Raw genomic sequence first — 13,513 nt, 5'->3', positions numbered from 1 at the left:
TAGTCACAGCCTCTTGTCTGCACTCCTTTCAGACAGGCACTGTGAAAGTCTTATTTGCCTGTTCCACACACACTCCTAAGGATCGACAGGTGCCTATTTTAGAAGTCCCTTCTCCTTGATTCGCAAACAGCCTTGAATCTTAGGAAGGGTAAATAAAAGTGCATTGTACAACTCTCTGTTAACTTATGGGTGCAGATTTTGTTGCTAAGAACCTGCATAATCCATACAGTTAGTGTATTTCTACCTGCTCACTGGGTCCTTGTTAAACTGTCAATGGGCCTGGGGGACACGGTGCACCAAAGACGAAAGGACATGGCTCTGAGGTCAGATAGGACTGGGCTGCAGCCTAGGGGCTGCCAGCCACACTGGCTGTATGGTGTTGGGCAAACTTCTTCATTTCTATGAACTGCAGCTTCTGCATCTGCACAATGAGGACACTCTTACTCCCTTCGCAAGACTCTAAGGATGAAATGAAGTTTCTTTGTAAAGCACCTTACCCTGCGCCTGGTGTTTAGCAGTTGAAAATACATGTCTCTTCCCTTGTGTATAATTTGAGAAAAGCAGTGTTTTTCTTTTCTCTAGTATTCAATGTAATTCAAGAAAATCATTTAAGAACTGACTGTTCAGGAGACTTAGGATAAGGCATTGAAGACTACAAGATAAATTCTACACTCTGAACTGAAATATAAACAGAAGAATGGTAAGGCTTTTTGCCTTTGGCACCAAATTGAGGCCATAATAGCATTAATTACTTTTTATGTTCCATGGTCAGGAAAACAGAAGGTGTTGGATGCTCAGCCAAGGAGAAGCATGTGAGATTCTAAGCTGGATCTCTACCATAAACACGAAAAGGGCCAAATCTCTGGTTAACTTGGCCATTTAGGTGCTAAGGTAGAATGAATTAGTGTTGATTTCTTTGGTGACATTCATGTGGCTGTAACACCCACTGAAGACAGAACCTCGTCCTACTTAGAGCCCAGGATGCTAGGAGAGTCACAGGGGATCTTCTTCTTGGACTCATATTTTTGCTCATCTGCTCTGATGTTTTTCCAGAAAGTGCCATCGTGGTTAAAATCCAGGGGTATTTTGATGCATGGCAAGCTCTCCTTCTCAAACCAGACATCTTCTTTAAGATTTCTTGGCTGTGCAGAAAGTATGAAAAGTCTGTGTAAGTAACACATTTTGGAATAATTCTTGATGAGATTGATTTGTGTGTGTCTCAGATATTTCTGGCCTCTTTGGCAAGCTTTCTCGTTCCCAGAACCACAGGGAGCTGTTGATTAAGATGCTGGTGAAGCATTTCTTACAGTGCTTTGGGCACATGTGGCCAGACCACAGTGGAAAGGCAGCCTTTTGCCCAGGGATGCATTTCATCTAGAAAGCTACGAACCCCAAATCTAGAACTAGGGCACTTCAGCATGTTTTAAGTTGAAGACAACAGGGTTGGCTGAACCTAGCGCTATTTGTCAAAATCTTCTTTGCATGTCTAGAAAAATGGAAACATGAAATCATTTACTGTATTACATGGAAACAATTTAATTTAATGCAATTTGTAAGAATTGACAGTAGTCACAGAAGAATTTTTTCATGATGAACTTTTATAAGCTGTGTTTTTTGTTTGTTTGTTTGTTTAATTATACATCTTATGTCTTGGGGAATCCTAAAATTGTCATTAAATGGCTTTGCCTTGGTCTCAGACTAGTCTAGCAGAAGACTGGACAAATGCCCAATGGCCTACTGGATAATCATTGGGTTTTCAGGGTGCAAGTGTTATTGTTGTTTAGTCACTAAGTCATGTCAAACTCTTTTGCAACCCCATGGATTATAGCCCACCAGGATCCTCTGTCCATGGGATTTCCCAGGTAAGAATACTGGAGTGAGTTGCCGTTTCCTACTCCAGGGGATCTTCTTGACCCAGGGATCAAACCTGTGTCTCCTGCTTGGCAGGCAGATTCTTTACCATTGAGCCACCAGGGAAGCTCCAGTGTGTAAGCTGCCAGCCACTAAACATGCCACCTCTAACCACCAATGGAAAACCCAGGGGATTTAGAGGTAGACAGACCTGATTTGTATCCTATCTCTACCACTTAGTAACCAAATGGTCTTGGGAAGTTCTTTAAAATAAAATATAACCTACTTTCCAGGGTGGGATAGGAGTTAATGAGATCCTCTATGTAGGGCAATCAGCATAGCGCATGACACATAGGAGACAATAAACATGTTAGCTCTCTTCATACCTCTGTTCATACCTTACTCAGATGTCCAGACTGTCTTAAATTCTCCAACTCTTAAAGTTCCCAAACTTGGTTGAAGAGCTAACTTCATCCATTTGCACATTTTGAAATTCAATAATATTAGTCTCCAAGGAGGAAGTCAGCTTCATGTTGCTCTTACATTCTCAACTGGTCGATGAGTATCAGGTAGATGATTTGGACACGTGGTCCTTTAAACACTTCTCTTTGTCTCAACCAGAGCTTAGTGTGACTTGAATCAATAAGGTCAATTATTCATCTCTTCACTCTGGTCAGATTTTGTGGTGGTCTAAAGAGTCATACTGGTCTGCAGCTATATTTGGTCATTATTTTATCTTCACTGTTGTCAGCAGGCCCACAGAAACTTATCACATGAGACTGTATAACAGTTCCTCTTTGTTTTCTTTAAAATTAGCTCAGCAACAGTCTCTCGATGTATAAAATTTGCTAATGGATAGCGAACTAGGTAACATCTACTATGATTGGGAGCAGTAAAGATCTAGAGAAATTTTTTAGTCTTCTTCCCCATATGCCCTTGCAATAGGCCAATATTAGTTTTTTGTTAAGATATCAATAACATATACAGTTATGTTTCAGTTATACAACATAATGATTCAATATTTGTATATTTGGCAAAATTATCATCATAGTAAGTCTAGTGTCTGTCACCACACACAGAAAATTTTTCTTGTGATGAGAACTTTAAAGATCCCTCTTGCTGCTGCTGCTGATGCTAAGTCGCCTCAGTCGTGTCCGACTCTGTGCGACCCCATAGACGACAGCCCACCAGGCTCCCCCATCCCTGGGATTCTCCAGACAAGAATACTGGAGTGGGTTGCCATTTCCTTCTCCAATGCATAAAAGTGAAAAGTGAAAGTGAGGTTGCTCAGTCATGTCCGACTCTTCGCGACCCCATGGACTGTAGCCTACCAGGCTTTTCCGTCCATGGGATTTTCCAGGCAAGAGTATTGGAGTGGGATGCCATCGCCTTCTCCAAAATATCCCTGTTAGCAACTCACAAATACACAACACAGTAATATGAACACATACCGTTCATGACATCTCAGTGACTTATTATAACCCAAAGTTTGTATCTTTTGATAATCACCACCACCAGTTTGTCCCCACCCTCAACTTCATGCCTGGGTAAACAACAGTCTGCTCTATGTGTCTATGAACTCCCACTTTTATTATTATTATTTTTTAATTAATTTATTTATTTATTCTACTTTACAATATTCTATTGGTTTTGCTATCCCACTTTTAAAAAGATTTCACATGAGGCTTCCCTGGTGGCTCAGTCGTAAAGAATCTGCCTGCCAATGCAGGAGCACAGGTTCGATTCTGGTCCAGAATGATTCCACAGGAGCCAAAGCAACTAAGCCAGTGGGCCACAACCACTGAGCCTGTGCTCTAGAGCCTGGGAGCCAAAGCTACTGAGTCCAAGTGCTGCCACTACTGGAGCCTGCATGCCCCAGAGGCTGTACTCTGCCGCAAGGCTGTGCTCATCACAATGAGAAGCCCACACCGCAATGAGGAAGTAACCCCACTCACTGCAGGTTGAGAAAAGCCCAGGCAGCAGTGAAGATCTAGCACAGCCAAAATGAATAAATAGAATTAAAGTAGAAAGATTCCACATACAAGTGAGAAAGCCAGGATGTATTTTCTCTATCATGCCAATACTTGAAAAAATACATTGGATTTAGCCTTTTGGTAACAGTTCTCAACATTTAACTATAGGTTATAGCCTTGATTTTGCTACCAGTAGCTAGATATGTGGATAACTCTGGTTCCTTAATATGAATTGTAATTTATACATAATTTAAGGATATTTGCAAATAATTAAGTATAAATTTGGTTCTTTGTGAGTACTAATAGCTTCATCTACAGCATTTCATTTTATTTAAATGGCAAATAAATCCATTTTTTGGTGTCTTAGCTGAGTACAGGTAGATTATATTTTCACTTTTATTTCCAGCAAGGACTTGAAAGATGCCATGGAAATTCTCATAGAAGAAAAAAGACACAGGATTTCAACAGCAGAGAAGCTGGAAGACTGCATAGATTTCGCCACTGAGTTGATTTTTGCTGAGGTACAGACCTACTCTAACCATAATTCCCACACAACATATGTATATGACTGTATGCAAGCGTACTCAGTCGTTCAGTCATGTGCTACTCTTTGTAATGTTATGGACTGTAGCCTACCAGGTTCCTCTGTCCATGGAATTCTCCAGGCAAGAATACTGGAGTGAGTTGCCATTTGCTTCTCCAGAGGATCTTCCTGACTCAGGGACTGAACCCAAGTCTCCTGCATTACAGACAGGTTCCTTACTGCTGGGCCACCTGGGAGGCATGTATGATTGTGTATAGGTGTCTAAAAATTCCCCCTTGTTAACTGGTGCATGTTTCTGCTTTTAAATGTTTGCTTTAGTGTTTATATAATACCCAAACTAAATAGCTCAGTATTAGACAATCTGATTGGACTGACCCTTAAGATTTAAACATCTCTGTGTCTGTACAATACAAAACATGAAAACCAGGGAGTGCAAAGACATTAAATACATAGATAAATGTCTAAATTGTTCAGCTTTGAGCTGAAGATTATTAATAAGAATGTCCATTGTCAATTCCAGAGACTTGTAATTCCTACGATTTCATTTTGTTGAGGTGATTGATCCTTGAGTGCCACCTCCCTTCCTGTTCTGAACCTCACTCACTTTCCCAATATTTCTCTCCCTTCCTATTCTTCAGAAACGTGGTGAACTTACAAGAGAGAATGTAAACCAGTGCATATTGGAAATGCTGATCGCAGCGCCAGACACCATGTCTGTTTCTGTGTTCTTCATGCTATTTCTCATTGCAAAGCATCCCCAGGTTGAAGAGGCAATAATGAGGGAAATCCAGACTGTTGTTGGTAAGAATTTATCAAACAAACAGTAGAGCTCAGAAAACAATTTCTTGATATTAGCTTCTATGTCCTAAAATTTTTATGTCAAAAACTTTGTTAAAATCTGCTCAGAGAACAATAAGGCAAGTCATTGGGTTGTATTTTCATTATGCCAGACAGGTTAAAATGATAGTTCTTCCTGTGTTTTCCTAATTTTAAAATAGCACGTACTCATTGAAAAAATCCAAATAATGGAGAAATGTATAAAGCAGAAAATAATGTCACCTGAACCCAACCACTCTTCTCCTCAGCCACATCCCAGTTCCCAGAGGGAATCACTGTTGTTATTTTGTGTATTCTTCAAGGTCTTTTTAAAGGGCCACATAAGCACATGCATGTGGATTTATATGTCTGTGTTTAAAACACATGAGATCATCCACAAGGATTTGCTACCTTGTCAGTACCAAAGGCTTTTGAAGGTCCACTTAGGGAAATGGCTATCATTTAAGGCAGTGTTTCCGGGTTTCAAGCAGTCCTTTCTTCCAGCTGGGAGCAGAGGGAGGAAGAGAGGGTGATAGCAAAGGCAGAGGAGTAATCAGTTTCCCTCCCCCACAGTCCTGGGCTGCCAGGCCTTTCCTCCCCCTACCCTCTCCTCCTCTGCAGGGGAGCCCCCAGGCCCCTGCTCAGCTCTTCCCAACTCCATCTCCTCCTGTTCTGCCTCTGCTTCACATCATTCTTGCACTGCTTCTGATATCCCCACCTTCCCCTAGAAATACTGCCACATTCAAGTCAGAATTGCTTTCTGGGAGAAAATGAAATGCTTTATTTGGAACATGCTTCACATAAGTAATCTCTTTAGGAGTACATTTCAGACACATGTGAAAAGATATCTGTAATGATAGACTTTTCTTTGTTGACTTTAAAGAGTCCCTGTGAAACAACCTATTTCGTTGATGAAAGGCAATACATTAAAAAAAATTTTTTATCTTATTACCTTTAAAACAATTGAGTGCTGCTTGAAATAGTTGACAATAAGGTGAAATTTCATACAAGTATTAAATATGCGAAAGAAGGTTTCTGCAGACGTGTTGTTGTAGGAGGAAAGCTGCCTGGGAAGGTAGATAGCGAGGAACCACAATAAGCTCCAGGCTTCAGTTCTGGAATGTTTTCTCGAGCACCCATTTCAGGTTATGGGTGTTATGCCAGGTGCAGGGGCACTGTGGTGAACAAGCCAGCGCCATCTCTGCAGTCCTGGGGCTCTCAGTATCATGAGAAAAAGAGAACTCGACAAGCAGGCTCACTGGAGTGAGAAGGAGACCCATAGAATGACAGACTGCAGGCAACAAGGAGGAAATTGCTCTTGAGATCATAAGCCTTTAATACAATTTCCTTGAGAGGTGAAAAGGGCTTATGCTCCATGATGCCTCCCTGACAAAACAGTCCTCTTAAAAGGTAAAACCGGGATAAACACTAGTGCGTGTACACGTGCTCCCTCTAGACCCACACACCTGGTCATTCCTAGGAAATGACTTGGATTACCTTCCCCATCATCTGCCCTCTACTTCCCCACCCCAGATAAACACAAAGAGCACTACATGAAAGGCTGGGTCAGTAGAGTTCTCTGACCAAGTAAGACCTCTCCTGGATAGCATAGTTATACAAGAGACAGACCTGCCTTGGGACTCTGGGTTGATTTTCATTCTACAGAAGTGATACTCCATTTGAGAATGCTTTAAAGTTTTGCCAATTCTGAGAGTTATCTGAGCCTGTCTGACCAGTGTTGGGCCATGCTGAGGCTGTAGAGGTGTCCATCAATCCCCAGCTCACCTAGGGCTTATTTTGTGTGGAGGGGATAGGGAGTTCTTGGCACCCTACCACACCAGGTTGTCCTGGATGAGATGGGGAGGAGGGATGATCAAAGACATTTTCTGACAGATGACTGCACCGGACACCAGAAGAGAACATTTCCTTGAACATGATTGAACTTACTATCTCACTTTGACTAAAGAAGAAATTAACATCTTCTAGAATTTAGAGTAGGGAACCAAACTCAAGAACCACAGAGGTGGCAGATAAATGTTTGAAGTAGACTGGGTATGTCTACATCATGCTGCAGAAAGGAGTTTCTCTATAGGGCTCCTCAGACACTCAGCCTCATGCGGCCAAGTGGGATGTGGATCCAATGTTTTTTTGTTTTTGTTTTCTAGAAATTTAGACTTAACTATGAAACCCACTCCAGTACTCTTGCCTGAAAAATCCCATGGATGGAGGAGCCTGGTAGGCTGCAGTCCTTGGGGTCGCTAAGAGTTGGACTCGACTGAGCGACTTCACTTTCACTTTTCACTTTTATGCATTGGAGAAGGAAATGGAAACCCACTCCAGTGTTCTTGCCTGGAGAATCCCGGGGACAGGGGAGCCCGGTGGGCTGCCGTCTATGGGGTCACACAGAGTTGGACACAACTGAAGCGACTTAGCAACAGCAGCAGCAGCATGAAACCTCTAGGTGTTAAGATAATAAAATTCAAATCAAAATTTGCATAAGACATTCTATGGAACAAGCACAGGATATTTTACTCCAGTTACTGGTTTACATTAGAATTATAGATATACATTTTATACATACATTTTATATTAGAATTATAGATATACATTTTTTAGAATTATAGATATACATTATAGGCTGCCTGGACTGCAGCCTACCAGGCTCCTCCATCCATGGGATTTTCTAGGCAAGAGTACTGGAGAGCAAACTGTTCTGTGGAAAATGTATGGTTTTAAACACTGACCGTATATTGAAACTAACATGAGCTGTGTCTTTTTAATCTTATTCTACAGGTGAAAGAGACATAAGGATTGATGATATGCAAAAGCTAAAAGTGGTGGAAAACTTTATTAATGAGAGCATGCGGTACCAGCCCGTTGTGGACCTGGTCATGCGCAAAGCCTTAGAGGATGATGTCATCGATGGCTACCTGGTGAAAAAGGGGACTAACATTATCCTGAATCTTGGAAGAATGCACAGACTCGAGTTTTTCCCAAAGCCTAATGAATTTACTCTTGAAAATTTTGCCAAGAATGTAAGAGTCCTTCCTTAAAACTGAGTGTGCCACCCTTGAAAGCATCAACTGTTAAATCCCCTCTGTATTTGTGTTTGTACATTTCATTTTATTTACTCATCCCCTCCAGCCTCACCAGGTATATACATTTCCCCTGACCGGAACATGGCCACCAGTTCTGTCCTCAAGCCAAGGAGGCTGGCTCTCCAGCTCTTGGAAATGTCTTCATGGAGGGCACACAAGAGATCAAAGTGTGAACAATTCAGGCCCTTAATTTGCCTAAAATGAGATAAAGTTTGTTTAACCAACCCACTTTTCCATTTAAACTTAGCACATTGCCACCATGTAGATTCAGCTGAAGCATCATCAATGATGATTAGATGGAAATAAATGAGAAGAAGTGATTTGTTTTTTGCAGTCTGCCTTTGGTTCTTCAAATGGCCCCACAAGTACTAGTCTCTATTCTAAACAGGACTTGGTAATTAGAAGAACTCCCACCTTGTTCTTAATTGAGGTGTACTAGAGATTCTGCCTCTGTTATATCAAATTCTAGGCAATTTTTTAAAAAATCTGAATTATCCATATAGTTCCCTCTGTGCCCCCTTTTCCATTGCCATATGGGGAAGAGATATGATCTAAGTTAAACCAGTTCTCTAATTCGTTCTGCTTCTATATAAGCAACCCATGCCATGTTGCCAATTGGTCTAAAATAACTAAGCATCTATTAGGTGCCAGAATCCAAATGGGGACAAGACAGAGAGGTATGTCCCTTTAAATATTTGTATATCAAAAAATATTTAGATTCTTGGCATTAAAAGGACAGGAATCTACACTTTTGCCTAAATTTGTCCTTGTCATCAGGTTATACTGCCTGGCACAACAACAGTCTTTGCCTCAGTGACTGGCAGAACAGCAGTAAAGATGTGGCCTTCCCACAGAGCTAGCCGAGTACTTTACATGAAAACGTAACTGGGGATTGTTGAGGTTGTGTCTGTATCACAAAGCGTGAATCAAACTGGAAGGAGAAAGTCTTATCTGAGTCATAGTCACTCCTGTCTGTGAAGAAGCAGTATGGCTAAATCACTAAAGCCGAGCATTCTGACTGACTGTGGTTTCAGGGTGAATCAAATGGAGATGCATGACTCTCGGCTTTACTACTCTGGCTAATGTCTGATCTCTTTCCCAGGTTCCTTACAGGTACTTTCAGCCATTTGGCTTTGGGCCCCGGGCCTGTGCGGGAAAGTACATCGCCATGGTGATGATGAAGGTCATCCTGGTCACCCTTCTGAGACGCTTCCACGTGCAGACTTTGCAAGGTCGGTGCGTTGAGAAGATGCAGAAGAAAAATGACTTATCCTTGCATCCAGACGAGACCAGTGACCGGCTGGAAATGATTTTCATCCCGAGAAATTCAGACAAGTGCCTCGAGCGCTAAAGAAGTTTGGTCAGTCCCTGCCCCAGAGCATTGCTCAACAGAATTCCACATGGGAACCACCCATTTTGCCAGGTGGTCCTCCTCACATGAACAACCATGGCCTGTGCCATTTTATAGGCTTACCTCCTGTGGGTTGTCAGCTAGCCAGGAGACACGGTTCATCTGACCAGATCCAAACCAGACAGCAGACTGCAAGAGAAAACAGAGGCCAAGAGTTTACAGGAAACTGCAGCCCTAAAGACCCAATTCCACAAAACATGCTTTGCATGAAAGTGAAAAGTGAAAGTGAAGTCGCTCAGTCGTGTCTGACTCTTAGCGACCTCATGGACTGCAGCCTATCAGGCTCCTCTGTCCATGGGATTTTCCAGGCAAGAGTACTGGAGTGGGTTGCCATTGCCTTCTCCGTTGGAAAAGACAAGTCACCAGCAAAACTCACTCCAGCTCCTTACTGTCCTGCACTGAACTGGGAGCTTTTTAACATCTGGGGCAGAAGCACTCAATTTGATTACAAAGGCCAGGCCAACATCTGCGTACCTCGGGTCAAACATATCTCCTAGTGTGAATAAAACAGTTTTCATTTGCTTTTTGGTGGAGTGGGGACTACAACATCCATACCCTTGGAGAAATGCTTACAAATTCAGCATTTGATTTTTCCTACAAACTATATTCAATTAACTCTTGTTTATCTACATGTGACTTGTCTGTGGAAAAAGTTAAATTGAAGACTATCCTTTCCCAATTTCTCAATTTATTCCTCTCTTACCTCTGATACAACAGGTGTAGATTCAGGTATATGAATACAAAGTAACTTATTAATAGCCTGAATAAGATATAATTAGTACCATTCATCTGCCATACTAAAAAATTCACACAATGCATTTTAAATTAAATAAAATTCCTCTTTTCATGTCTGCATAGTTGCTTAGCTCCAGGAGTGCAGTAACCAAGAGATAAATTTAGATAATGCCACCTATTAATTCTTACTGAAGCTTCTGTGATTTTCAGTGAGGGTAAGACTCTGAGTGTATAGCTAAATCTACAACCCAGTGGGTTCAAACTTCTAAGGAATGCTCCTTGTACCATTATCCTTGTCTCTCACCATTTCTTCCCTCCTCTTTCTTTCCATGACCCCAAGCCAAGAGCAACAATCATATCAGGGGAGAACACAGCCAGGGTAGAACCCCTACAATCACATTTTATCCTAGCTCCAATTTAACAGTTACCTATGAGATTTAACAGTTAACCTGGTTTACTGAATCACCACTATATGTAACTGTGGAAAAATGCACATCTTGGAATTAGCGCCAAATCAAACAGATGAGTGAATTTTCCAAGTAATAATAGTACTTCCCTTGTATATTATTGATATGACCTTACAAGTGTATCTGCTGAATGCCACACAAAAACTAAAAAACTAAATTCATTTACAAACATGTAAATGTTTGCCTTTGAGTCAACCTGAATATTCTCATCCTGCTGTTTGGCAGTAGGGCAACAGCTGAGTATAAAATGAGAATGTAAGCTCCTGAGAGTGGAAGCTCTTTTCTTTCTTTTGGAATCCATGCCTGTCCCTTATTCTTACTCCCCATATTTGTTTTCAAGATCAATACTGAATTGACACTCTGGCCCAGAGATATTCTAATTGACCTAGAAATCAAGTAAAGGAGAAGCAGGTATCCTAAAAATTAAAAGATGGGCATTAATAAAGCAAGTATTTGAAACTGAAATTATCTAGATCATCTATATGACATAAACATATGCAGAAATATATCTGTGTATCTGGATATATCTGTGTAGTCAGGTCTAGAAAGTGAAAGTTGCTCAGTCATGTCCAACTCTTTGTGACCCCATGGACTATACAGGCCATGGAATTCTCCAGACCAGAATACTGGAGTGGGTAGTCTTTCCCTTCTCCAGGGCATCTTCCCAGGGATCCCAGGGATCGAACCCAGGTCTCCCGCATTGCAGGCTAATTCTTTACCAGCTGAGCCACAAGGGAAGAAGCCAGGTCTAGATGAGTATCCAAACACTTCAAAAGCCTGAAAGAAAAGAATTTTAGACTTAATGTATCCTCATTAATTCACTTGGCGATTATTAATGGTTTACTTTGGCTGGTTGGAGCTACATAGTAGAGCAAAACAGACTTTGGATCCCTGTACTTCATCCATCTAATTCTCTTGAACACCTACTGTATTTAATATACATATATGCAGCCAAGGTCATACTCTGCCTATACAAAGTGAAATGGAAGGTGAATATAGTTGTATATAGATAATGCAGATACAAAAATATGCTTGGGGAAATCTGGGGTGGGGTGGGGGCAAGGGGAGAAGGAAAATATTGGTTAGCGTTATCTAAGCAAACTCCCCCAGAAACAAGTTATCTGGGTAGTTGTTCAGCTTGTCACTCTTTTCCCAGTATTGACAAACCTCATAAGTATGTACAGACTTGGCTTAAGGATATGGAATGTCATTGACTTTACACTGGGTTGATGAATGTATATTTGAAAATCCTGTTTTTGTTTCAGAATTTTGCCTTATTGTTAAGTACTTAATTGTGACTCTGAATGTGCTGTGTATTCTGTCTTCACCAACTCTCAAAGAACTGGAATGTATAAATTATTAGTGAAATGCACACACATGAGGGCTCTATCATTTTCAACCTGTGAGGAAAATTGTAGTTTCACATCTTTGGAAGTTCCAGACACTTGCCTCTGCCTTCATTGACCTCTTACTTTTCCCTCCCCCAAATGGAAAATCATCTCATTTAGAAAGACTCCACATAATGGGAAATGCCAGTTGGAAGCTGTCTCTTTTTATTTCTAAGCAGCACCCCTCACCATTCATGGTGCTAATATTCCACAGAAGTGTGGGGCACTGGTCCACTGGAAAGAGTGCTAGCTGGGCCCTCCTCGATCTCCTGTATTAGTTGGTCTCTGGAACTGAATTTCTCATCTGCATTTGCAAAAAGACTGGCTAAATTAAACTTTGTCAAAGTATGGAGTTGAATGGAATTTGTGGTACTTTAAGTTTAACTCAGCTCAAAAACAAAGTCAAGAGCTAAGGGCAAAGACAAACTCTCCGTGGCTTATCTCAAGATGTTACTCATTCTCTTCTTGAAGTTTTTAGCAGCTTTTGACCTATGTCTAGGGAGTCACTGCCACACCATTTCCACCAGGCCAACAAGACAGAAGGAATGCATATGGATAAGGCAGTCTGGTCATCAAACCCAGCCCATCAGGCATACATGCCTCTTTTATGTTCCATCAAGAACATAAAGCATGACAGGAAACCTAAACAGGGGCTCTGTATCAACCCAGAGGGGTGGGATGGGGAGGGAGATGGGAGGGAGGTTCAAAAGGGAGGGGATATATGTATACCTATGGCTGATTCATGTTGAAGAAAGCAGACAGACAACAGAAAACAACAAAATTCTGTAAAGCAATTATTCTTAAATAACAACAAAAATTCTGAAAAGCAATTATTCTTAAATAAAAAAGAAAAAGAAAAAAACATTACAGACTACAAAACAAATTAAAATTCTTATGAGAGTTTTTATGTTAAAGTTAATTAAAGTTAAATTAAAGTTCTTATGAATGATTACTGCAAGAATAATCTTAAATGCACTGTACTTACAGCCTAAAGCAAATTTTTCACAGACTTTAGCATTTTAACTTATTGATAAAGCATTTCTTGTAATAAAAATTGTAAGTCACAAGACCTGGAAGCTGAGCCTGCAGTCCAAGTGTTTTTCAATGTTTCTTTCACTTACAAATCTACAAATAAGGAGGCAGTAAAGTCTTGACTCTGGGCCCAGCCTTTTGACAAATGTATACATGGGTCAAATGTTTATTTACTTTCTCATAGCTCAGTTTTCTCAT

The 13,513-nt window shown here is 41.0% G+C and overlaps 1 protein-coding gene across 1 annotated transcript in view; it reads left to right on the top strand.

Annotated features, from left to right (window-relative positions):
- Positions 1-9,633, top strand: part of LOC120852986 (aromatase) — a 32,113-nt gene extending 22,480 nt beyond the window's left edge. Inside the window, exons 5-9 of the mRNA XM_040226513.1 lie at positions 1,054-1,168; positions 4,231-4,345; positions 5,007-5,169; positions 7,978-8,219; positions 9,385-9,633. Coding sequence (XP_040082447.1) covers positions 1,054-1,168; positions 4,231-4,345; positions 5,007-5,169; positions 7,978-8,219; positions 9,385-9,633 — 884 coding nt within the window. The remainder of the gene's footprint in view (positions 1-1,053; positions 1,169-4,230; positions 4,346-5,006; positions 5,170-7,977; positions 8,220-9,384) is intronic.
- Positions 9,634-13,513: the final 3,880 nt, after the last annotated feature.

Source organism: Oryx dammah, unplaced genomic scaffold, assembly GCF_014754425.2.
Source record: "Oryx dammah isolate SB20612 unplaced genomic scaffold, SCBI_Odam_1.1 HiC_scaffold_26, whole genome shotgun sequence".
Classification (NCBI taxonomy): domain Eukaryota; kingdom Metazoa; phylum Chordata; class Mammalia; order Artiodactyla; family Bovidae; genus Oryx; species Oryx dammah.
This window is presented reverse-complemented; position numbering and strand designations above follow the sequence as displayed.